At 52.1% G+C, this 23,021-nt stretch overlaps 1 protein-coding gene across 2 annotated transcripts in view; it reads left to right on the top strand.

Annotated features, from left to right (window-relative positions):
• Positions 1-23,021, top strand: part of LAMA3 (laminin subunit alpha 3) — a 134,507-nt gene that overhangs the window by 27,594 nt on the left and 83,892 nt on the right. For both annotated transcript variants that reach the window (XM_084888236.1, XM_084888235.1), the window contains exons 8-16: positions 3-121; positions 3,695-3,785; positions 6,140-6,271; positions 7,924-7,986; positions 10,972-11,106; positions 16,522-16,659; positions 20,754-20,800; positions 21,871-21,970; positions 22,579-22,631. In XM_084888236.1, the coding sequence (XP_084744362.1) occupies positions 3-121; positions 3,695-3,785; positions 6,140-6,271; positions 7,924-7,986; positions 10,972-11,106; positions 16,522-16,659; positions 20,754-20,800; positions 21,871-21,970; positions 22,579-22,631 (878 nt within the window). The remainder of the gene's footprint in view (positions 1-2; positions 122-3,694; positions 3,786-6,139; positions 6,272-7,923; positions 7,987-10,971; positions 11,107-16,521; positions 16,660-20,753; positions 20,801-21,870; positions 21,971-22,578; positions 22,632-23,021) is intronic.

Here is a 23,021-nt window from a genome sequence, read left to right as displayed (position 1 = left end):
AGCCTGCAACTGCCACGGCCACGCCGCCGACTGCTTCTACGACCCGGACGTGGAGCGGCAGCAGGCGAGCCTGGACACCCGAGGCGTCTATGCCGGTGGAGGGGTCTGCATCGACTGTCAGGTGAGGCACTGGGCAAGGAGAGGGGTGTCACCGTAGGAAATGACAGCATTAAGCCCTGCTCCCCAAAGACGTCAAGGCCGTTCTGAGCGTCGGAAGCGTTTTCCGGAATCACCTCCTCTCTGGGCACCACGTCCTTGAGAGCTGGCTGTCACGCGGGGGGAAGGGACCCGGACTGGGCATGTTTGTTCAGGCGCCAGCGATCAGGTTCCTCACACGCTCTCTGCCTAAATGGGGAGAAGTCCTGGCTGCTCCAGCTCATGGTGTCAAGGCTCTAAAGCTGGAGGGGAGTGGGTGCCAACCTCAGTGCTGGCCCTGCATCCTCTGCTCAGATAGTTTAGAATCTGAGAAGGGGCTGCAGGATCGCATAATGATGCCTGCCATCGGCACCAAGTATGAAACTGACTTTCCATCTTTCCTGGGGACAGTTGGGTTCACTGGACGTTAGCCAAGAGGAGGGATAATGCCCATGAATTTGGACTGTGGTGTCGCTCAGTCCTGGAGCTTTAGAGTGAGGCTTTGTCAAAGCCGTCATCAAAGAGGTCTTCTCTTCATAGGGTCTCATTCCTATAAAACCAGGGCTACATGGGCCGAGAGGACCCCTCCTTTCCCCTCCCCTCTCTCCCCCCTCCTTTCCCCTCCCCACCCCACAGCCTGTGCGGCTGGGAACAAATGTGCAGGTAAAAGGCGAGGCGTAGGTTTGCCCACGTCACAGAGAGGGCTTCAGGGCTCAGTGAGAGGCCGGGATGTGGTTAAGACGATGCACCGCAAGGCCCTCAGTCATTTGTGTGGGATTAAGATGCAGAAACAAATTTGTATGGAATTAAACTGCGGACGTGAAATCGCGGAAGCATGGGGGGTTGGGGGGGGGCGAGCCGGTGGGATGCTTCTCCAGTGCAGGGCCAGTCCCTCAGGGATCTTAGGGCACATTGTTCCTGCTCTTCCTTCTCGCAGTGACACTGTTTTGTACTTTTTGGTTCCAGGGAAATACCAATATGGAATTTTATTTTTTTCAGAAATACCAATATGGAATTTTGCATTTTTTTCAAAAATGCAAAAGCATTTTTCTTTTGTATATAAATGATTGAAGTCTTTTTAGGTTCATTGAATTTCTTCCAACTTAAATTTAAAATACCTTTGTTTAAGTTAGGTGTTTAGTTAGCAGCTTATTTTGAAATGCATAAAATAAGATGGATGGTGGATGGATAGGGAATGAGAAGATGGATAATTCTGTAGTAATAAAAATATAGTAGAATGTTAAGGATAATCTCTACATAGGGCATGCACAGGAGTTCACTGTACAATTTTAATTTTTTATAATAAAATTTGGGGGGGGAAGAGCAATGGAAGAAAGCAAGGAACACAACCTTTTTGGGGGCGTTTGACTCCCTTTAATAAAAATTTCAATGTTCTTTTTAAAAATATATTTTTATTTATTTCAGAGAGGAAGGGAGAGGGAGAGAGAGACAGAAATATCAATGACGAGGGAATCATTGATCAGCTGCCTCTCTTATGCCCCACACTAGGGAGGGAGCTCATAAACTGGGCATGTGCCCTGACTGGGAATTGGACCGTGACCTCTTGGTTCATAGGTCAATGCTCAACCACTGAGCCACGCCAGCCGGGCAGGTATGCGGCACTTTAATTAGAGTGGCCGGGTCCCTGGGGCGTGAATGTGAGGAAAAACCTGAAAGAGCGAGAGAACGAGCCAGGCATCATCTGGGGAAAAGTTCCAGGTGGAGGGGACGGCAGTACCAGGGGAGTGAGAGCCCCTGTGGCCAGAGGGGATGAGAAGGGTGGATAGGTCAGAGGTCAGAGGCCAGGTCGTGGCCCTAGGAAGGGAAATCAGGCTTTGCAGGGGAGTGTGGCCAGCAGTGGGCCAGCCAGGGTCTCCATGTGCTTGCAGTTCTCAGGAGCGGAAGTCGGCAGTGTGTGTGGTTTGGTCGGACTGAGCGACAGGGAGGTGGTTTTTCCTGAGATGGAAAGACCTCGGGAAAGGTTTGCCTAGGGGATCATGACGGGGCATGGTCGTAGCAGGGCCGGGTTTCTGGGTGAGCGTTCCTGCTTCTCCGGGAAGTGTGGAGGAGGGGTGAGTGTGGGTCGGCTCACTCCTGCAGGATTTCCCTTCGTGCCCAGCCCGCTCCTTAGCCTCAAGGCTGCGTTTTCTCATCGCGTTAAGCGTCAGGTAGATGCAAAGTCCAGGGCCCACTTCCCTGCCAGGCCGCTTCTTCACTGCTTCCCTGTAGAAATGGGAGCTGCGATCTGCATCTCCCTCCGGCCTTGGTCCAGCCATGACCTTGGTGTCCAGAGGTCAAGGCGTGTGGTCGCGCTCTGGGTGCGGTGTGGGTCCCCTAAGCACCGCGGCCCGAAGGCAGACTGCAGGCTTACCTGTCTGCGGGCGACGTGCTGTTTTCTGTAGGTTGTTTGTCCCTGTTTTTTTGCGTCTTAAAACCATACCTTCTCTGTGGTCGGCATTTCATCGCCCAAGCTTGGTGGGAGAAGGCGGAGTCCGGCTGCACACCTCCGGGGACGGTTCCCCATCTCCCCCCTGTCCTGGGTCTGTTCTCTGTCACAGAGCCGAGGGGCGAACTGGCCTTGGGTGGGAAGGGGTAGGCCACGCCTGCTTCTTGTTTGCCCCGTTGTGTGCGTGTGAATGTGAGGCCCGTGTACGTTAGACCTCAGTGTTCAAGTGAATTCAGATTTTCGCCCGCAGGACAAGGAGTGGTAACACATGAAGGCCTGGAGTTAATAAAATCATCTACGATGGGGCAGGACACGAAAGGGTCTCTGTTCTCCCCTCCGGGTTTCCACGCGGCCTCCTGTGGGTCCACGTGTGTGATCGTGGCTCTTGTTGACTCCAGGTGCCTTGCTTCGTCGCTGAAGGAACCGAGTCCCCCCAATTGCTACACGTCAGAGCACAGGCGAGGCAGAGCCAGCTGGGCCTGTGGGGTGTCGTTGCTGGAAACTGGTGATGCAAGTTGCGTAATTTGATTGTGTGGCAATTAAAAGGATTAATCACGGGATAGAAAAAGCAGCCTCATGTTATCCTTTAAAATGAGTTCTGTGTAGGAGACTCCTGCCTACAGTTTCCATTCGTGGAACAGACGTGTTTGGGAAGTGGTTCCATGCCTAAAGCACGGGTAACATTAGGACGGCGAGAGGAGAGGATGAGTATGTACGCTTTCTCCCCAGCACAGAGAAGGTACAAACACACGTGACTGTTTATTCCTTGGCTTAACTACTGTCCATCACTTCTTCTGATAAAGCTGGAATTGTGGCCTTGCTCACTCCCATGTAAGGCGGTCCCTTAGCAAGTCCCTGTGATGGGGAAATCCGGTCGTCCAGCTCGTGGATCCTACTCTCATTTCCTCTCCAGTGGGGGAAATCCACAGCCACCTGTGAGCCAGCGTCCTCGGGAAATCTTGGAGACTCAAGGCCAAGATCAATCATTTGTTGTTGTGTTTTTATGTGCGTGACTCTGAAATCACAAGGGCACACGGCAGAGTTATTCCTGGGGAGGAATAGTGAAATTGGACTTCCTCGGGGCCCTGCCTCTGAACCTCTGTTTCTCCCCAGCACAACACGGCCGGCGTGAACTGTGAGCAGTGTGCGAAGGGCTACTACCGCCCTCGCGGCGTGCCGGTGGAGGCCCCCCACGGCTGCATCCGTGAGTTGCATTTAAGCACCTTAGGCGTGTGTGCTGCTCGGGGAGGCCACAGCGCCGTTCACATCAGCCACACGGTCCCTTCTTTCCCTCTTTCCTCGTATTGTTGGCTCCCTCCTTGCTGTGTGACCGCAGGCAGTTGCATACCCTCTCTGGGCCTCAGGTTTCTTATACATAAAAAAGGAAATGATGACACAGTCGCTAAGATTAGGCAAAATGCCCCCAAAAGCTCCTGAGGAAACACTAACCATTGGGCCATCGCATTCGGGGCCTGCAGCCAGTGTCAGCTCCTCCATTTCCTCTTGTTCTGGCACATTTCTTTCTTTCCTTTTTTCCTTTCTTTCTTTCTTCTTTCTTTCTTTCTTTCTTTCTTTCTTTCTTTCTTATTTCTTTTAAAATATGTTTTTATTGATTACAGAGAGAAAGGAAGAGAAAGAGAGAAACATCATTGATGAGAGAGATTCTCTGATTGGCTGCCTCCTGCACGCTCCCCCACTGGGGATGGAGCCCACAACCCAGGTTTGTGCCCTGACTAGGAACCGAACCCTGACCTCCTGGTTCATGGTCGATGCCCAACCTCGGAGCTACGCCTGCCGGCCTTGACATGTTTCTATGATGTCCAATGGTTTTAAATTTTTTTCAGAAGCAGCATCAAGACAACATAGTAAAAATTTTACAAGAATTTAGTAATAATCCTAATATTTAAAAGAGCTATGATTTATCAAGCTTTTGCTCTATGCAAGGCATTGCCTAAATACTCTCACCTGTGTCTTATTTATAAGTTTGGGGCATTGTAGGCTGATTCTCGTGTTCACATGGGAAACCGAAGGGCCTGCTATTTTGGCCCAGGTGACAAAGCCAGCACCTGGTGGTCCAGGAAGCAGTTTGCACCTGGCTGGCGTCCCCGGATCGCCTAGCTCCACGGCCAGAAAGATGCCTCGGCTTCCCCCTCCCCCTCCTCCCTCCCCCCCCCCCTCCCGTGGAACCTGGGGTCCAAGTGCAGACCATTCTGTGTGTGTCCATCGGTTCCTCTTGTTCTCGGGCTGCCGGGGGCGGAAGACAGCTCCGGTCCCGAGGTTGACATTGTGCCACCGTCTCCCAGTTCCTCCTTCACATCAGTCAGATTTGAAGGCATCAAAGTCCCAAGTGCGTGTGAGCTCTGAGCTGTGGCTCCAGGACAGTCTTACGCGGCCAGGTGTGACCTGCTTCCCTCCCCTTCCACCCCACCTCACAAAGCAACGTGTCCGTCATTTTCTTGTGCCCAGTGCGCATCGGCAAAGGGACAGGGCATCCTGGATGCCGTCACACCTTGTCAGAGACCTCAGTTTTCTTTCCTCTTCTTTATTTCTTTTTTTGTTTTGTTGTTAATCCTCAGCCGAGGATAGTTTTCCGTTGACTTTTAGAGAAGTGGAAGGGAGAGGGAGAGACAGAGAAACATCAGTGTGAGAGAGGGACACATCGATTGGTTGCCTCCTGCACGCACCCCAACCAGGGCCGGGGAATCTGCAACCCAGGTACGTGCCCTTGACCAGAATTGAACTCCAGACCCTTCACTCCGCAGGCTGATGCTCTATCCACTGAGCCAAACCAGCCAGGGCAGGAACTCCACCTTCTATCACTTCTCTAGTTTCTTTGTCACTGAGTGGCCTCCTGGAGACGTCAGGCTTAGGAAAAGGCCCGCAGGCCGTACATCCCAAACAGACTCAGCTAAGGCCTCCCGGGGCCAGGCTGTGAGCGGGAGGGTGATTGATGCTCCTGGGACGTGTACTTAGCGGAGCGATGACAGGGTTCTGTGTCCACGGTGAGGACCTGCGGGTCAGGGACGCTCCCAAGGGAGGGCACACAGGGTCCCTCTGAAATGCTCACCCCGTCGTTGTATCGGCTGCCACAGCTGCCTCAGGGCCGTGTCACTCGAATCTGCCACTTGGGTTATGGGCACAGTCTTGCTGTGCTGCCCACAGACGACATACCACATCTAGGCATCCCACTACACCCGTGTAAAATGACCACGTGTGGACATTCACAGCTGGCTCATGGCCCTGAGAGGCTGTGCCCATTAGCCGGGAGCTCCAGCCCCAATCCCCAAGCCCCCCCCCCCCATCCCCACAGCCCCTCCTATGGTGGAGGGTGCCGGCTTCCCTCTCCCGCAGCGAGCTGGGCAGGGCATCCCAGTGTGGTGTTTCTTAAGGCTCATCTCTGAGGGGCTCTGTCAGCGGGAGCCACGCATGTGGTGGAAATGATGGACCCTCTGGAGGATGGCGCACCCACGTCAGAGCAGGAATGTTGCTGGGAAGTATCGGGTGCATTTGTCGTGTTAAATCACGAAGGACTGACGCTCGGAACTGGGTTGCCCTCAGCTTGCAGCTGCAGCCCTGAGCACTCGGACGGCTGTGAGCCAGGCTCGGGCCGCTGTGCCTGCCGCCCCAACTTCCACGGCGACCATTGCGAGGAGTGCGCCCCTGGCTACCATAACTTCCCGCTCTGCTCCAGTGAGTACCTGCGCGAGCAACCCCCCCCTCCCCCTCCCCCCCCCCCCCCCCCGCCACACACACACACACACACACACACACACACACACACACTCAGGCTGGGCGTGTGCATTCATGCCCCAGGGCACGGAGGGAGGGTGAAGGAGGGAGGGGGCACAGGAATGGGGCCAGGTGGGTTGTAATTATGTGAAAGTGATTCTAAATTTTTTAAATTGATTTCAGAGAGGAAGGGATAGAGAGAGAGAGGAACATCCATGATGAGAGAGAATCATTGATCAGCTGCCTCCTGCATAGGAGGCACGTGCCCTGACCAGTGACCTCATGGTTTATAGGTCGACGCTGAGCCACACCGGTCAGGCTGAAAGTGTTCCTAGAAGTTTGGAACATAAAATGTATAAATGTATGTTGTGTAGTCTTATTTATCTCCTAAGCATTAGGTTGTTCTGTAGATGTTGCTGGCTCCTTAGGTCCAAATGGTAAATATTGGCAATTTCAACAATAACCACATGTGGGACATTCTCCATTAACCGGGAGGAGATGGCATGGCTTCAGGTGGCCGTTTGCAGACATGCAGTGTGTCATGTCCTGGGACCAGGAGGATGTGTGTCCTCTCTTCCCATGTCAGATCGGCCACGTTATCACAGCCCCTCACCCCGTGCGGAGATCTAAGGGGGCATCTAATATTTTTAAAATTGATTTCAGAGAAGAAGGGAGTGGGAGAGGGAGATAGAAACCTCAATGAGGAGAATTTATCAGCTGCCTCCTGCACGCTGCCCATGCTGGGGATCGGGCCCGCAACTTGGGCACTTGCTCTGACCGGGAATCGAACTGTGACCTGGTTCATAGGTTGACTCTCAGCCACTGGCTGGGCCGGGGTAGTTGTTAAACTAGCTGTTGAGTGTCCTGGTCCCAAGAGCACACTTTATGATTGTCTTATGTTTAAAGGAACCAGTTTTCGGCCAGGACACAGCGGGCCACCTCAGGACCTAAGCAGCCCAGAATCTCGGGTAGAGGCGGAGCGGGAAGCGGGTTTGCCTGTCTAGTGAAAGGAGGAACTGTGAAGTAATGCTATGGTGTAAACAAAACTTGGGGGGAAATCTTGAAAGAAAACATCTTCAAAAAGCTCGACTCCATTTTACAATGACGGTGTTAAAGATGTCAGGCCACCCTCCTTAGACCGAGACTTAGCTACGTGAGCACGAACCATCAACTTCTGTTCACTAGCACACGCCAGGCACCCGGCCAGCCTGGTCTCCGTGAGCAGATGCGTGTCAAATCTAGTGTTGTTGTTGTTGTCGTTTTTTTAAAAAATATATTTTATTGATTTTTTACAGAGAGGAAGAGATAGGGATAGAGAGTTAGAAACATGGATGAGAGAGAATCATCGATCAGCTGCCTCTTGCACACCCCCTACTGGGGATGTGCCTGCAACCAAGGTACGTGCCCTTGACCAGAATCAAACTTGGGACCTTTCAGTCCGCAGGCTGACGCTTTATCCACTGAGCCAAACCGGTTTCGGCTCGAGTGCTCTTTACTTGGTCTCCCCGCCGCCTTTCAGCAGGTTAGGGCTTCTTCCTGGTTCGTGCAGTTTACTGTTCTACTTCCCTGCCTCCCTAACCCTTCTTCGTACTTTTTAATAAATATCTTTCTAGGAATTCCAGTTTTCCCTGTTTCTGCTCCGAGTCCAGAAGACCCAGCAGCTGGAGATATAACAGGTGACGACTTCGCCTCGGGAATGTGACGCTCCCTCCTCTTTCTCTGAGCTCTCCGGGGGTTCCTTTTCTTCCATGAAATGAGAATCCAGGCCCGAGGCAGAGCGAGGCAGAGCGCGAGGTGGGAGGAGGCCTTGGGGTTGAGGAGGGAGAAAGGAGGGAGGAGCCGTCCTCGCACTTGGGGGGCGGTCAGGCGTGGGGAGTGTCCCAGGATTGGGGCAGCACCGGGGCTCACTGGGGTCAGGCGTAGCGAGATCCAGTCGACCGCCCCGTGCTGTGTCCTGCTTCCACCCTCCCTCTGCCTCTGACCATACGGGGTGCCACGTGTTATGTGGAGTGTTGTCTTATGTTTCTGTCAGGCACGTGGTCACTGGGGACGTTGGCTCTGCCTGACGTGGTTTCTAACCCCAGGACAACCCCAGTCTCCTGCCCACAGTGGGTCTGAGCAGTGCTGCCCCGAGTGCTGTTCATTGCCTGGGACGGCCTGGCTTTGAGCTTGGATTACAGCACATCTCCCCTCTCCCGACTCTGGTCTCAGGAGTGTTCATGTCTCCCGCTTGCCGCTTGCCTCTGCTTACATCCCCCCCCGCCCCCCTTTGCTGTTCAATTCCCTTTCCTCCCGGAGGAGCGGGCTGGTGGGGACTTCGGGAACGAAATTTAATTGAACTTTAAGGGAAGTGCAGAGACTGTTACAAAATCTCAGGGAAGCCTGGGAAGGCAGCCTCGAGGGAGAGACATTTAGAGTAGTTGGATGGAACTGGGGAGTGAGGGCAGATATCCGTTCATTCGTGCATTTTATTTTATTTTTTTATATTTTTATTGATTTTCTACAGAGAGAAAGAGAGAGGGATAGAGAGCTAGAATCATCGATCAGCTGCCTCTTGCACACCCCCTACTGGGGATGTGCCCGCAACCAAGGTACGTGCCCTTGACCGCAATCGAACCTGGTCTCCCCCCCACCCCCCCCAGTCCGCAGATCGACTCTCTATCCACTGAGCCACACCGGTTTCGGCCATTCGTGCATTTTAAAGAGGCCGGTCTGGGTCGCAGCCTGGCAGGGAACACGAGAAGCCAACATCTCCCGAGGACACGCCCTGAGGATGTAGCTCCTTACGACCCACGGGCGTCGTGGCTTCTGACAGTGGCTCTCACACGGGCTGAGCTGCAGGACCCATGCTTTCCCAAGATATAAATCCCTGTGTGTCACCCCATCTTTCTTTGTTCAGTCCTCATTTGAGGACATTTTCCCATTGGTTTATAGAGAGAGTGGAAGGGAGGAAAGGGGGACAGAGAGATGGGAGGAGGAAGGAGGGGGAGAGAAAGATAGAAGGGAAGGGGTGAGGGGAGAGAAAGAGAAACATCGATTGGTTGCCTCCCGCACACGACCCTAACAGGGCTGGGATCAAACTTGCCACCGAGTTAGGTGCCATTGACCGGGAATCAAGCCCAACACACTTTGGTCTGACGCTTTAATCACTGAGCCAAACCAGCCAGGACTCACCCAGATCTTAATCTAGATTTCCAGGGGCGAAGCCCAGGCTGTTGGCTTCCGGTGATTCTGATACTTGTCTCTTCCTCTCGTTAGTAAAAGCTCCCATTCGGTGGTCGGCAGGCTTCCCTGTAAAGGGTCCGATAGGGAATAGTCCAGCTGTGCAGGCCACAGTGCAGTGTTCAGCTGTGCTGTTGTACGAGCAGCGATGGACAGTACGTTGATGGTTGGCGTGGCGGTGCTCCCCGAGGACTGTTCACTGACACGGGTGGCTTACCCGGAGGCCCCGGGGGCAGCCATCTTGGGCACCTCGCCCTGGGAAACCCACTCGCTCGGTCTGACAGGAGTGCTGGAGCAGAAGGACAGGACAGTGTCAGGTCAGAGCGTTCTGCGGTTTTCACTGTATTTAATGACCTCGAGTACTCTTAGGGTTCTCCAGGTCCAACTGCTTAGTTGTGTCCACTTAAGGTTGACTTTAGGAAGTCAGTGTAAATAGACGCACCTTTGGGGGTGCTGTCGAATGTGGCAGGGAGTCAAACACCCACTCCTGGGGACACCAGCCTCCATTACACTCTTTCCCCATAGTTCAAAGGGAGAGCAGTGAAAAGCAAGATTGACAGCTGCAGAGAGACTGGGTAGTGGTAGTGGGGGCTTACGGTGGGAAACTGACACCCCCAGGTGGTTCTGCAGAGCCATCCACGTGGCCCCAAGACTGGCTGTCCCCGCTGTTGGAAAAATGCTACCAAAAGGTTTGAGTCCTCAGTCACTTTGCTAGGAGTCCAGGTTTTGGGTCAGTGGGGATGGGACTGAGGGTGAGATCATGAGGTTGGGGAGCAGCTTGGGGGCGCTATCCTGGCTGTGTGCCTGCTGGGCTGGGCCGGGCATCTCATTGGCCGCAGGGCAGGCAGTCACTGTTGCCAGGGAGACCGTCCAGATCAGGGGGAAGGGAGGATCTGTGAATTCTGATATCTCAGTTTTGAAGCTCCAAGTAGATGCCAACAGGATGGAATTCGAGGAACAGTGTTTACTGAGAAGAACTCCAGCCTCGCATACTTAGCGTGTTCTTTGTTCATATGCTTAGTTTGTTCTTCGTTCATATGCTTAGCATGTTCTTCACTCATCGCACTCTGACTGGTGTCTGCTGTTACCAGACACGGACAAGGCCTGTGTGCAGCCCCTGCCAGGTTCTCATCTGATGGGAACCCGTTAGGTGAAGTTTCACTGTGCAAAGCTCAGACTGGGAGGGGGGGGTGTCCTCACAGGATTAGACATGAAGAGGGTAAAAGGTGTTTTGCAAACGGATGCCCCCCGATGCTTCTCGGTGCATCTCTGAGTTTGCCTGAACACTTGTTTTCTTTCCCTTGAAGATGTGGTCTCTGGGGTATAGGATGTCGGTACGCCGTGGTAGCTCATCATCTGTTTCCCACAGAAACCTGAGGGCGGGAGGAGCTGGCGGAGGGGAGGAGGAGGGAGACCCCAAAACCTCTTCTCCCCCCCAGGCTGTGACTGTGACTTCGAAGGCGTGCTCCCCGAGATCTGTGACGCGCACGGGAGGTGCCTGTGCCGCCCGGGGGTGGAGGGCCCCCGGTGTGCCGCCTGCCGCCGGGGCTTCTACTCGTTCCCCATCTGCCAAGGTGAGCGGCCTCGGCCCAGAAATGTCAGCCCCGGTGAGTCTTCTCCTCGGAGGGAAGCAGCAGGGGCTGTACGGCCCTGGGTGTCAGCCCCCCTATAAGCCATCTCCTCAGAGGGAAGGCAGAGACTGTACGGCCCAGGGTGTCAGCCCCCCAATAAGCCATCTCCGCGAAGGGAAGGCAGAGACTGTATGGCCCAGGGTGTCAGCCCCCCTATAAGCCATCTCCTCAGAGGGAAGCAGGGGCTGTATGGCCCAGGGCTGTCAATCCCCCTCCCCCCCAATAAGCCATCTCCGCGAAGGGAAGGCAGAGGCTGTATGGCCAAGCCCTGTGGCCTGCGTTTACTAAACGGGAACTTCATACTCACGTCAGCCATCTCCTTGAGGCCATGTCAGCATAGTCTTCATGTGAATGGAGAAACGGCCAGACTCCTGCCCAGAAGCACACTGAGAAAAGGGGAAAGTTAGTGGCAGCCTTTTGAGATTAAAAAAAGTAATTTTCCTGACCAGCGTGGCTCAGTGGGTGAACGTCGACCTATGAACCAGGAGATCAGGGTTCAATCCCAGTCAAGGCACAGGCCGGGGTTGTGGGCTCGATCCTCAGTGTAAGGGTGTGCTGGAGGCAGCCGATCAATGAGGCTGGAGTTGTGGGCTCGATCCCTAGTGTGGGGTGTGCAGGAGGCAGCCGATCAGTGATTCTCTCTCATCATGAACATTTCTCTCCCTTCCTCTCTGAAATCAATTAAAAAATAATTTAAAAATTGATGTAATAATTGTTCTTGGAATAAGAATTCATGACTATGAATTTATATCGACGTTTAAATGAACAAATGACCAGTGAAAATGACTTTTTAAAATATTGAGTTTATCTGTATTTTCCAAGAGCAAGTTTTTAATGAAATCACATTATGATCTCCAGATCAATAGATTCCTGACTTACAGACAAGCATGTGAGGGCTGCCCTCGCCCTGGCCATGCCGCCTCTCTCTGTTCTGCCCTCCCTCTTCCTCTGGAAGTCAGGCCGCGGCCCGGGCATGGAGGCGCCTGCGTGCAGGCAGCTGCAGAGAAGGTGGCCTCTGGGTGGAGGGGAGGAACCTACCAGGTGGGAGGGAGGAGGCAGGCATTCTTGGAAAGGGAGCAGCAGCCACAAACCTGCCACCTCCTCCTGCCCACGGCTGTGTGTCCAGGACCTGCCCTGGGAGAGGAAGCGGGAGGGAGAGAGAGAAACATTGATGGGAGAGAGAAACATCAATTGGCTGCCTCCGGGATCAAACCCGCAACCTCGGTAGGTGCCCTGACCGGAATAGAGCCGAGACCCTTCGGAGCTTAGGCCAGTGTTCCAGCCACGGAGCCACACCCACCAGCACTTTGTGACCTTTCACAGTTCCCTCCTGGAGGGTGGCTCTGAGGCCAGTGGCTGGAGCGCAGATGCACTGAGACCTGAGCATGGCCGAGTGTCAAGGTCCGACCCGTCTCCTAATTTACTGTCTTTTGAGACGGAGTTTCTGCTGGGCCTATTGACTTGCAGGACCAAACCAACGTGACCCCAATGCCACGCCGGGCGGTTCAGTGTGTTCCAGCCAGGACGGGCTCCCAGGGCGTTGTTCTCTGCTGCTCTAAAGACGGGAAAGTCCTTCCAGGAAAGAAGTTTAAACCCTCAGTTGTTCTGCCAACTGCAGCCCTGCCCTCCTGATTTGTCCTAACGTAATTTACTCCAGACTTCGCGTGATGCAGTCCATGTTTCTCTCCCTTTAACTTCGACTCCCTCACGGCTCCGCACTTGTTTGTAGGTGTGAGTTAGCCTGAGGCGTGTTGGAGGCTGTCTGTGTGTTCATCATTGTAATTACCGGGCGTCTGGTCCAGCGCCCATCGGCAAGCACACAACACAACTGGGCTTTCTAGGCCAACTTGGCCATTCGGGGTGACTCTTCCCTTTCCTCCTCCCATGTCCTCCCATCTTTCCCCCCTGTCTGCCTTCCTCTCCTTAAAAAAAAATAAAATAAAATAAAATAAAATAAAATAAAATATATATATATATATATATATATATATATATATATATATATATATATATATATATTTTTTCAATAAAAATCCTATCTAATAAAAGGGTAATATGCAATTTGACTATCACTTCAAGACACAAGATGGCCAGCAGGGGAGGGCAGTTGTGGGCACTTAGAGGTAATCAGGCCAGCAGAGGAGGGCAGTTGGGAGAGACCAGGCCAGCAAGGGAGGGCAATTGTGGGCAATCGGGCAAGCAGGGAGGGCAGTTGAGGGGGACCAGGACTGCAGGGGAGACCAGTTGGGGGGGAGCAGGCTTGTGGGGGAGAGCAGTTGGAGGGAGGGACCAGGCCTGCAAGGGAGGGCAGTTGGGGGAGACCAGGTCTGCAGGGGAGGGCAGTTGTGGGTGATTCGGCCAGCAGGGAAATCAGTTAGGGGTGACCGGGCCAGCAGAGGAGGGCAGTTAGGGGTGACTGAGCCAGCAGGGGAGGGCAGTTATGGGGGGAGGGGGCAGGCCTGTAGGGGAGGACAGTTAGGGGTGACCAGGCCAGCAGGGACAGGCAGTTTGGGGCAATTGGACCGGCCAGGGAGCAATTAGGCGTCGATCAGGCTGGCAGGGGAGTGGTTAGGGGTGATCATGAAGGCAGGCAGGTGAGCATTTGGGAGCCAGCAGTCCTGGATTATGAGAGGAATGTCCAGCTGCCTGTTTAGGATCGGGCCTAAACAGGCAGTTGGATATCCCTCGAGGGGTTCCAGATTGGAGAGGGTCCAGGCTGGGCTGAAGGACACCCCCTCTCCCCCGTGCATGAATTGCATGCCCCAGGCCGAGAGAGAGAGAGAGAGAGAGAGAGAGAGAGAGAGAGAGAGAGAGAGAATTGATATCAGAGAAAAAGGAAGAGGGAGAAAGAGATAGAAACATCAATAAGGAGAGAGAATCATAGATCGGCTGCCTCCTGCATGCCCCACACTGGGAATCGAGCCCACAACCTGGGCATGTGCCCTGACTGGGAATCAAACCTGGGACCTCCTGGTTCACAGGTTGATGCTCACCCACCGAGCCACGCCAGCTGGTTATCCTTTCTCTATATTTTTCTCCTCCTCCTCTTCCTTTCTCCCCCACCGGTTGGAGGTGGCTGTGGCCATGGGGTTGTGGCGACTGGCCGTTGCTTAGGAAACTCCTATAAATACGTTGTGTCCCAAGGGTAACCTTCTGTCTGTCACCACAGCCCACGAGTCAGATGCACTCACATAGAGAAAAGGCCAGGTGCTCCAGCCGATGGTGATAGGATAGGGCGGAGGGAAGGGTTTGGCTGGGATTCCTGCCAGGGTAAATAGGACCCTGAGGCCTGGGCAGGGGAGGGGGAGTCTGAGCCAAATTTGTGCAGTGGCTCCAGCAGGCCAGCAGGTTCAGCGAGAGAAGGCGCATTTGGGGGTCTACATGGCTGACGGTGGGAGGACATCGTAGTTACATGGGAGGTTTACCAGGTTCCCCTCGGCCTGTCCTGGGACTAGCCTGTGCCTGGTGCTGGAGACACTGGGACAGCAGGCAAGCTGTCACCTTAGACCATTTATCGTTCCTTTTACGTCCTCTTTGGGAGTAAACACGCCCCAAAGCAGAAACAGTGAGAGATGAGAGGAAAACACTGCAGTCTGGGCCAAAGACCGGGGCCAGAACAAAGCACGTTCAATAGCTGTGCAGCCTCGTCGCGTTTCCAGGAGTGAGCAGGGCTGCCAGCACTGGGGCGGGGGGCGGGGGGAGGAAAAGGAAGGGCGAGGGCGGGGGGCTGGCGGTCTTCAGTGGCCGCTGGATTGAGATGAAGGGGAGGTGCCAGGATGAACAACTCACAGGTTAAGCCCTGGCTGCGCTGCGGCTGCGCGAAGGCTGGATCTTGGTTTCCCTCTAAAGTGCAGCTGCAGCTCCCCAGCTCCCTGGCCGGCCCTGCGGCCCCGAGGCCAGCGTGTGTGTGGCCCGCTATCCAGCTAGAGCTGCCCCCGAGCTCGGGGTTCCGCTCGCCGGCCTGAGTGCTCTTCTCTGGGCATTCACTTTCCTTCAGGGCAGAAACAGCCCAAACAGCAAGGAAAACAGAACCAGCCCGGCTGGTGGGGCCCCGTGGTTGAGCCTCAACCTATGAACCAGGAGGTTGTGGTTCCATTCCCGGTTTGGGCATGCAGGAGACAGCCAATCAGTGATTATCTCTCATCACTGATCTCTCTCTCTCTCTCTCTCTCTCTCTCTCTCTCTCTCTCTCTCTCTCTCTCTCTCTCTCTCTCTCTCTCTGAAATCAATAAAAATATATTTTAAAAAACCCAAACAACAGAACCAGCAGGATGCATGTGAGTGTGTGTATATGTGTGTATGTATGTGAGTGTATGTGTATGTGTGTGAGTGTGTGTGTGTGAGTGTGTGTATATGTGTATCGGTGTGAGTGCATGTGTATGTGTGTGAGTGTGTGTGTGTGAGTGTGTGTATATGTGTATCGGTGTGAGTGCATGTGTATGTGTGTGAGTGTGTGTATGTGTGTGTGAGTGCATGTGTATGTGTGTGAATATGTGTGTTTATCTGTGTGTGCATGTGTGTTTATGTATGTGTGAGTGTTTATCTGTGTGTGAGTGTGAGTATGTGTGGGTCTATATGCGTGTGAATATGTGTATGTGTGTGTGTGAGTGTGCATCTGTGTGTGGGGGGTATATATGTGTGTGTGAATATGTGTGTGTGTGTGTGAGTGTGCATCTGTGGGTTTATGTGTGTGTATGAATATGTGTGTGTTTATCTGTGTGTGTATATATGTGTGGATGTGTGTGTGTGTGTGTGTTTGTATGTGTGTGTTTATCTGTGTGTGTTTGTGTGTGGGGTATATATGTGTGTGAATATGTATATGTATATGTGTATGTGTGTGTGTGAGTGAGTGTGCATCTCTGTGTGTGTGTGTATACACAGTTATTTTAAGGAATCAGCTTACATGATCGTGGGGGCTGGCAAGTCCAGAATCTGCAGGGCAGGCCTGTAGCCGGTGAGGCAGGGAAGAGGTCATGTTGCCGCTTGAGTCCCAGGGCAATTTGGAGGCAGAATTCCTTCTTCCTGTGGGACCTCAGTCTTCTCTCCTAACGCCTTTGCCTGATTGGCTGAGGCCCACCGACTCGGTCGAGGGCAGTCTGCGTTTCCCAAACCCTGGATCACGACCAGCCCACTTTGCCGAATGTGAACCTGACAACAAAGACAAACCCACGGCGCCTACTGAGTGCCCCCTCAGCCAGGCCGTGTCACTCTGCACGGGTGATGGCCTTCACGCTGCAGCAGCTGTGTCCCGGGACACGGGTCTCATGCCCACGCAGAGAAGGGAAGCAGGCTCTGGGTCCTGCCCCGTGGGGTACCCAGGTCCTGTCCGACCCGGGTCTGACTGGCTTCTCCCCGCAGCCTGCCAGTGCTCAGCCCTCGGCTCCTACCCGACGCCCTGCAGCCCAGCCACCGGCCAGTGCGCATGCCGGCCAGGGATCGCGGGACGGCGCTGTGACCGGTGTCTCTCGGGCCACCCTGACTTCCCCCGCTGCCCAGGTAAGGGGGCGCCAGAACCGTGGGGGGCCCTGTGCCAGCACCTCACAGAGCATCCTTCAGCCCTGCAGACCCTCACGGCTCACAGCTGCGTGAGACCCACATCTTTCTGCTTCCTCCCTGATTCAGGTCCATTGAAAATGCCTGCGCAGTTTCAGACTTGCATTCTCTAAGGACTAAAAAAAGGATTTATTCCTAAAATTAAAAAGAATCCCTTGTGTTATAAATTTGTGTTTATTTTTATTTTAGTTAATCCTCATCTGAGGATATTTTTCCATTGCTTTTTAGAGAGAGTGGAAAGGAGTGGAGGAGAAACACAGAGAAACATCAATTGGTTGCCTCTGGCACGCACCCCGACCAAGCCTGCAAGCAGGGTACATGCCCTTGACCAGAATCGAACCTGGGACCCTTCAGTCCGCAGGTGGACGCACTATCCACTGAGCCATGGTCCGGCCAAACTTGTGTTTCTTGTTTCGCATGTAAACTCTCTGGGTGCTGAGGATGGCCCTCAGCCCAGCCCATCTCCTCCCCTTTCCAGGCATTCCAGCCTCTCTTGGATCCCAAGGAGTGTCCAGCAGGCCCTCTGTGGGTAGCTGGGCGGGGCCTTCGCTGGAGTCTCCTTGCTCCTCTCCCCCCAGCCTGGGGACGGGGGGGCAGACGAAACCGTGTCATCCACCTCAGCACAGGTGTGAGCGGCAAGGGCGGGGCTGGACTAGAGCTTACTCGATTGGAAAGAGTGAGACAAGGAGGAAACGCTGTTGTGAGTTGGTGCTCATCCTCGATGGACATGAGAGAGAGTCTGTGTGCTCTGTGGCCGAGGCCGTGGACGTAAGATGCCCACGGAATCTCAGGTGCTCCAGGCGCCACAGCCCCCAGGGCAGGTGGCTCCACTGAGGCTACGGGACCCTCTTTCTGCAGAAAAGCTGTTTGTGAAAGGCTGAGTCAGACTTTCCAGGGAGGATGATTTTCATCTGGCTGGCATGGTTCAGGGGTTGAGTGTCGACCTATGAACCAGCAGGTCACGGTTCAATTCCTGGTCGGCACATGCCCAGCTGTGGGCTCAATCCCCAGTGTGGGGCATGTAGGAGGCAGCCGATCCATGGTTCTCTCTCACTGATGTTCCTATCTCTCTCCTTCTCTCTGAAATCCATAAAAAAATATTTTTCAAAAGAGGGAAGGTGGTGTTCTCGTGCCCTCGGCTCCCGATGGCGCTTGGAGCCCTGCATTCTGAGCCGTCAGAGGCAGGGCCACGGCTCCAACTGGCTCAGAGCCTCGCTCGGGAAACCAGGGTTTTTGTGGATGGAAGTAGTAGCCACCGGCAGCGGGCGTGGCTTGCCCCAGAGAAGGCCTGAAGGAGTCTGTCTGGAGCTGGTGGCTCATCTCCCCAGGGTCCGGAGGGGCGGGGGTCGTGGGAAGTGCTGAGGCAGAGGGCAGTGGGGTTGGGCAGGCGACTCCCTCAGAGCTTGAGGGCAGCCCTAGTCAGCATGGGGAGGAGCCGACAGGAGAACCACACAGACAGGAAGACTTTGTTGACCCTACAGAGGAAGGTGAGGGAGGCTGGAGAGAAAAGGAGATAGAGATGGGGATGGGAGATGGGGATGGAGATAAAAGGAGATGGGGATGGAGAGATGATAGATTGATAGATAGATGAAATATAGATGATTGATGATAGATAGATGATAGATGATTGATAGGGAATATCATTAAGGAAGAAGCTGAAACAGACCAAGAGGAGACAGTAAAGGACAAATATATATATATTTGTCCTTTATATATATATTTGCCATATATATAGAGAACAACTTTTAAGAAAACAAAAATGCTATGGGTTTACTTAAATTTTTTGATGAGCCCAGCTCAGAGCGGCTTATCCAGCCCTCTTCATTCTAACACTATACAAGAGTAACCGAGAGATTGCAAGGTCCCTGCATGCTGGAGAGAGGTTGCATTGGACTTGTAATCCTGTATTGACTAAGGCAGCAAAACAAGCTAATTTTAGAAATACTGTAGTACACACGAGGGACAAGGGGATGGTGACCTTTAGGGAACTGGGTCTTGCCTAACGAAAAAATGTATTGACAGATTCTGGACCTTTGTAATTGGGCGTTAAAGAAATTCCTTGGTACAATATCGCCCTCTTCTGGGAAATCCTAAAGATGCTCAAAATTCTAGCTCTCCCCCAGTTTCCTGCATCTTCAGTCAGAAGTGAACTTTACACATTTTGGATATTAACCCCTTATCAGATGTAGCATTGGCGAATATGTATCTCCCCCCATTCAGTAGGTGGCCTTTTCATATTGTTGATGGTTGTCTTTGCTGTGCAAAACTTTTTAGTTTGAGGAAGTTCCATTTATTTATTTTTTTGTTTTGTTTCCCTCAACTGAGGAGATGTATTAGAAAAAATATTGTTAAGAGGAATATGTGATGTATTACTGCCTATGTTTTCTCCTAGGGTTTTCAGGTTTCAAGTCTTACATTTAAGTCTTTCGTTCATTTTGAATTTATTCTTGTAGATGGCATACATTGGTGGTCTAGTTTCATTTAATTTTTTTTGCATGTATCTATCTGTCCAATTTTCCCAACACCATTAATTGAATAGGCTGTCTTTATCCCATTGTATGTTCTTGCCTCCTTTATCAAATATTAACTGACCGTGGAGGTGTGGGTTTATTTTTGGATTCTTTATTCTGTGCATTGATCTCCATTTCTGTGCATTGATCTCCATGTCTGCTTTTTTAAAAATTTATTTTATTGATTTTTTTACAGGGAGGAAGGGAGAGGGATAGAGAGCTAGAAACATCGATGAGAGAGAAACATTGATCAGCTGCCTCCTGCACACTCCTTATTGGGGATGTGCCTGCAACCAAGGTACATGCCCTTGACTGAAATTGAACCTGGGACTCTTGAGTCCGCAGGCCAATGCTCTATCCAATGAGCCAAACCATTTCGGGCCCATGTCTGCTTTTATGCCAGCTCTGTGGCCTTGATATCAGGTAGATGAACACCTCAGCTTTGACATGATTGTGGTGGCCATGTGGGTCTTTTGTGTCCTGTGTCCATTGCAGTGTTAGTTACAATAGCCAAGATAGGGAAGCCCTTCAATAGACAAGTGATAAGAACGCTGTGGTGCTTCCATACCATGGAACAAAAAAGAATGTGACAGCGTGGGTAGACCTAGAGGATTGTATGGGAAGTAAAGTAAGTCAGTCAGAGAAATACCATATGATTTCACTTATATGTGGAATCTAAAGAATAAAATAAATAAACAAAACGGACTCACAGATACAGAGAACTGACTGATGGTGGCCAGAGGGGCGACGTGGGGGACTGGATGAAAAGGTGAAGGGATTGAGAAGTTCAGGTTGGTAGTTACAAAACAGTCACAGGTGTAAAGCACAGCATCGGGAATGTAGTCAGTAATGTTGTAATCGCCATGCATGAGGCCAGGTGGGCAGTGGAAATATCAGGGGAACACCTAAAGTATAGGATTATCTAACCACTGTGCTGTGTATCTGAAACTAATACAAATAATGTTGAATGTAAACTGTAATGGAAAAAAATGGGGGCAAAGAACTTTCCATTGTGGGCAGACACTAGACTTGTTTGTTGGCAAAGGGGGTGGTTTGGGAATTAGGACCATAAGGCTATTTGGATGCCCTTTTCTGGATTACCTGCAATGTCCTTGCCACCCACATATCAAAACATAAAATTTAGATGAACTGTTTATTTTTGTATGTTTTTATTGATATCAGAGAGGAAGGGAGAGAGAGAGAGAGAGAGAGAGAGAGAGAGAGAGAGAGAGAGAGAGAGAGAGAGAGAGAGAGAGAGAACATCAGTGATGAGGGAATCATTGATCGGCTGCCTCCTGCACAGCCCCTGGGGTGGAGCCCACAACCTGGGCATGTTCCCCAACCAGGAATTGAACTGTGATCTCCTGGTTCATAGATCAACACTCAACTACTGAGCCACGCAGGCCAGGCTAGTTGAGTTGTTTTTAAAAATAAATAAAACTTTTGAAACTCAAAACATCAAAACAAGGAGACAAACAAATAAACACTGAACCCTAGAAGCTGATTACATTTCTGAATCCTACACAGGCCCCAGCATTCCCTGCGACCTGGCCGGCACCCTGGACGCCAGTTTGGTGAGTGGACAATCACAAAAGGCTGTGATTCTCACTATCATTCTGGTGCTTTTAAAGATAGCACAGTTTGGAGTTTCCTGAAGTTAAAAGTAAATTAAATCAAGGCCTGAGGCCAAACTGCTTAACAAGGTCACTACTCATTTTTAAGATGCAAATGTGATATTGTGAGTTCTCAAAAACAAAAGAACAGGTTCCTTTAAACTGTGAACTCTGGAGTCCTCCATTATTGTCGGTTTCTCTGAGGGCGTTGCCAACCCAGAGCCCTGGTAGCACATGACTAAAATTAAGAAAACCGAAGGCTAATTTCACATTAAATAAAACTGTGTACAAAGCAAGTGTAACTTACTTGACACTAGAGGCCACATGCACGAAATTCGTGCAAGAGAGGCCTTCCTTCTCCCAGCTGCCGGCACCTGCTTCTCTCCGGCACCCGTGGCCCTGGCTTCCCTCGTAGCCCCGGCTTTGTCCGGAAGGTCATCTGGAAGAACATCCGGTCTAATGAGCATATTACGCTTTTATTATCATGGATTACTCCAGGACAGCACTGCGATACTCTCTTTGTTTTTCTCAGCACTTTAGGGATTGCTGTCCTCTTGGCCTGAGAGCTCAGGGGGGAGAGGTCTGCTTCCTTCCTATGAATCTTGATGGGGTCTGAGCAGGCATGCCTTTTATAGAACTTAGTAAGTTTGCTTATTCCAAAACTTTCAGAGGAACATAATTTCTACTGGTTCTCTCATGTTAATATTCAGATACTTTTCCACTTAAATTTGTAATCCAGGCTATCCCAGAATCCGAAATGTCAGTGTTATACATTGCAGTGCTTTTTGAATTTTTCTGTTTTCCAATTTTATTTTAACCAGAACTATGGGTTATGTGAGTAACAAACAAGTAAGGGAGGAATAAGAGAAATGAAGCAGATTTGTCATCAGCCGGTGCTTTTATTCCCCAGGATGCACTTCATTTGCTTTTCAAGATCAGAATGCGTCCCTGTGACAAGCTTTGTTCAGAACACGGGTCTGACAACAGTGCCTTCCTCAGATGTCACATCTTGGTTTGCTTTTCTTTCAAAGGGTTTCTGCCAGTGCAAGCGTCATGTGGAGGGTCCCACCTGCAGCGTCTGTAAACCACTGTACTGGAATCTGGCCCGAGAGAACCCCAGCGGGTGTTCAGGTCACGTTTCTTACTCGTACTGACTCACTCCACACAGCCTCCTCGTCACCGTCTCTGCCTCAGCGACACACCCAAAAGGAGCTGCTGTTTAGTCAGTTCCGTTGTCTGGAAAATTTGTATAAATGTTTGGGTGTTTCCCCCCACGTTTTCACAGTCTCCGCCAGGGACCTAGACCCTGTTCCCACAGCGTGTGTGGCTGGGAAGGCAGCTCCTAGGTCAGTGGTCCTGACTGCTGGTTTCTATGGCCCACTCCTTCTGATTCCATTTCACACTTCGATTAAGGCCAGGCAGGACTCAAAACCGTGAAGCAGAAGGCAGCTGAATGGAGTGACTGTTCTTAAACAGAGTGTTTTTCATGTCAGCAATAACCTGGACACTCGACTCGCTTAAAAACCCCTGGTGCTGCCCTTTGTCTTGGAGCCGTCACAGACCGGCCATTTCTCCTCGGAGGTGGGGGTGCGGATTCCGGAGCAGGCTTGGCAGTGCAAGCTGCCTCCTGTGAAGCATGCTGGGAAGTGACCCCATGCAGGGGCCGGCGTGGCACGGTCCAGGCCCTGGGGGCTGCCCCTGGGTCCCCTTGGCCCAAGGATGCTCTCTTGTCTCCACAGAATGCCGGTGCCACGCGGCGGGGACGGTGAGCGGAATTGGAGAGTGTGGGCAGGTACCGGGAGCCGATTTCCCTGGGATGCCAGCACGACTGGCTGGGGCTTCTGTGGGAGGTGTTAATCAGCGCCTCTGAAATTGTACTGCGTGCAGTCATCTTTTGGGGCATTTTTATTTTTATTTTTTTAAATATAGTTTTATTGATTGCAGAGAGAAAGGGAGAGGAAGAGAAAGAGAAACATCAATAAGGAGAGAGAATCACTCATCAGCTGCCTCCTGCACGCCCTACGTTGGGGATCGCGCCCTAAACCCGGGCATGTGCCCTGACAGGGAATTGAACCGTCATCTCCTGGCTCCTAGGGCGATGCCTCTGGGGCTGGGCCTTTTGGACATTTTTAGATCCTGATGCACGACTATGTATGACACCCGAGGCCTCGCGGGTTGAAGT

The sequence above is a fragment of the Pipistrellus hanaki genome, assembly GCF_964339955.1.
Source record: "Pipistrellus hanaki genome assembly, chromosome: 6".
NCBI lineage: Eukaryota > Metazoa > Chordata > Mammalia > Chiroptera > Vespertilionidae > Pipistrellus > Pipistrellus hanaki.
This window is presented reverse-complemented; position numbering and strand designations above follow the sequence as displayed.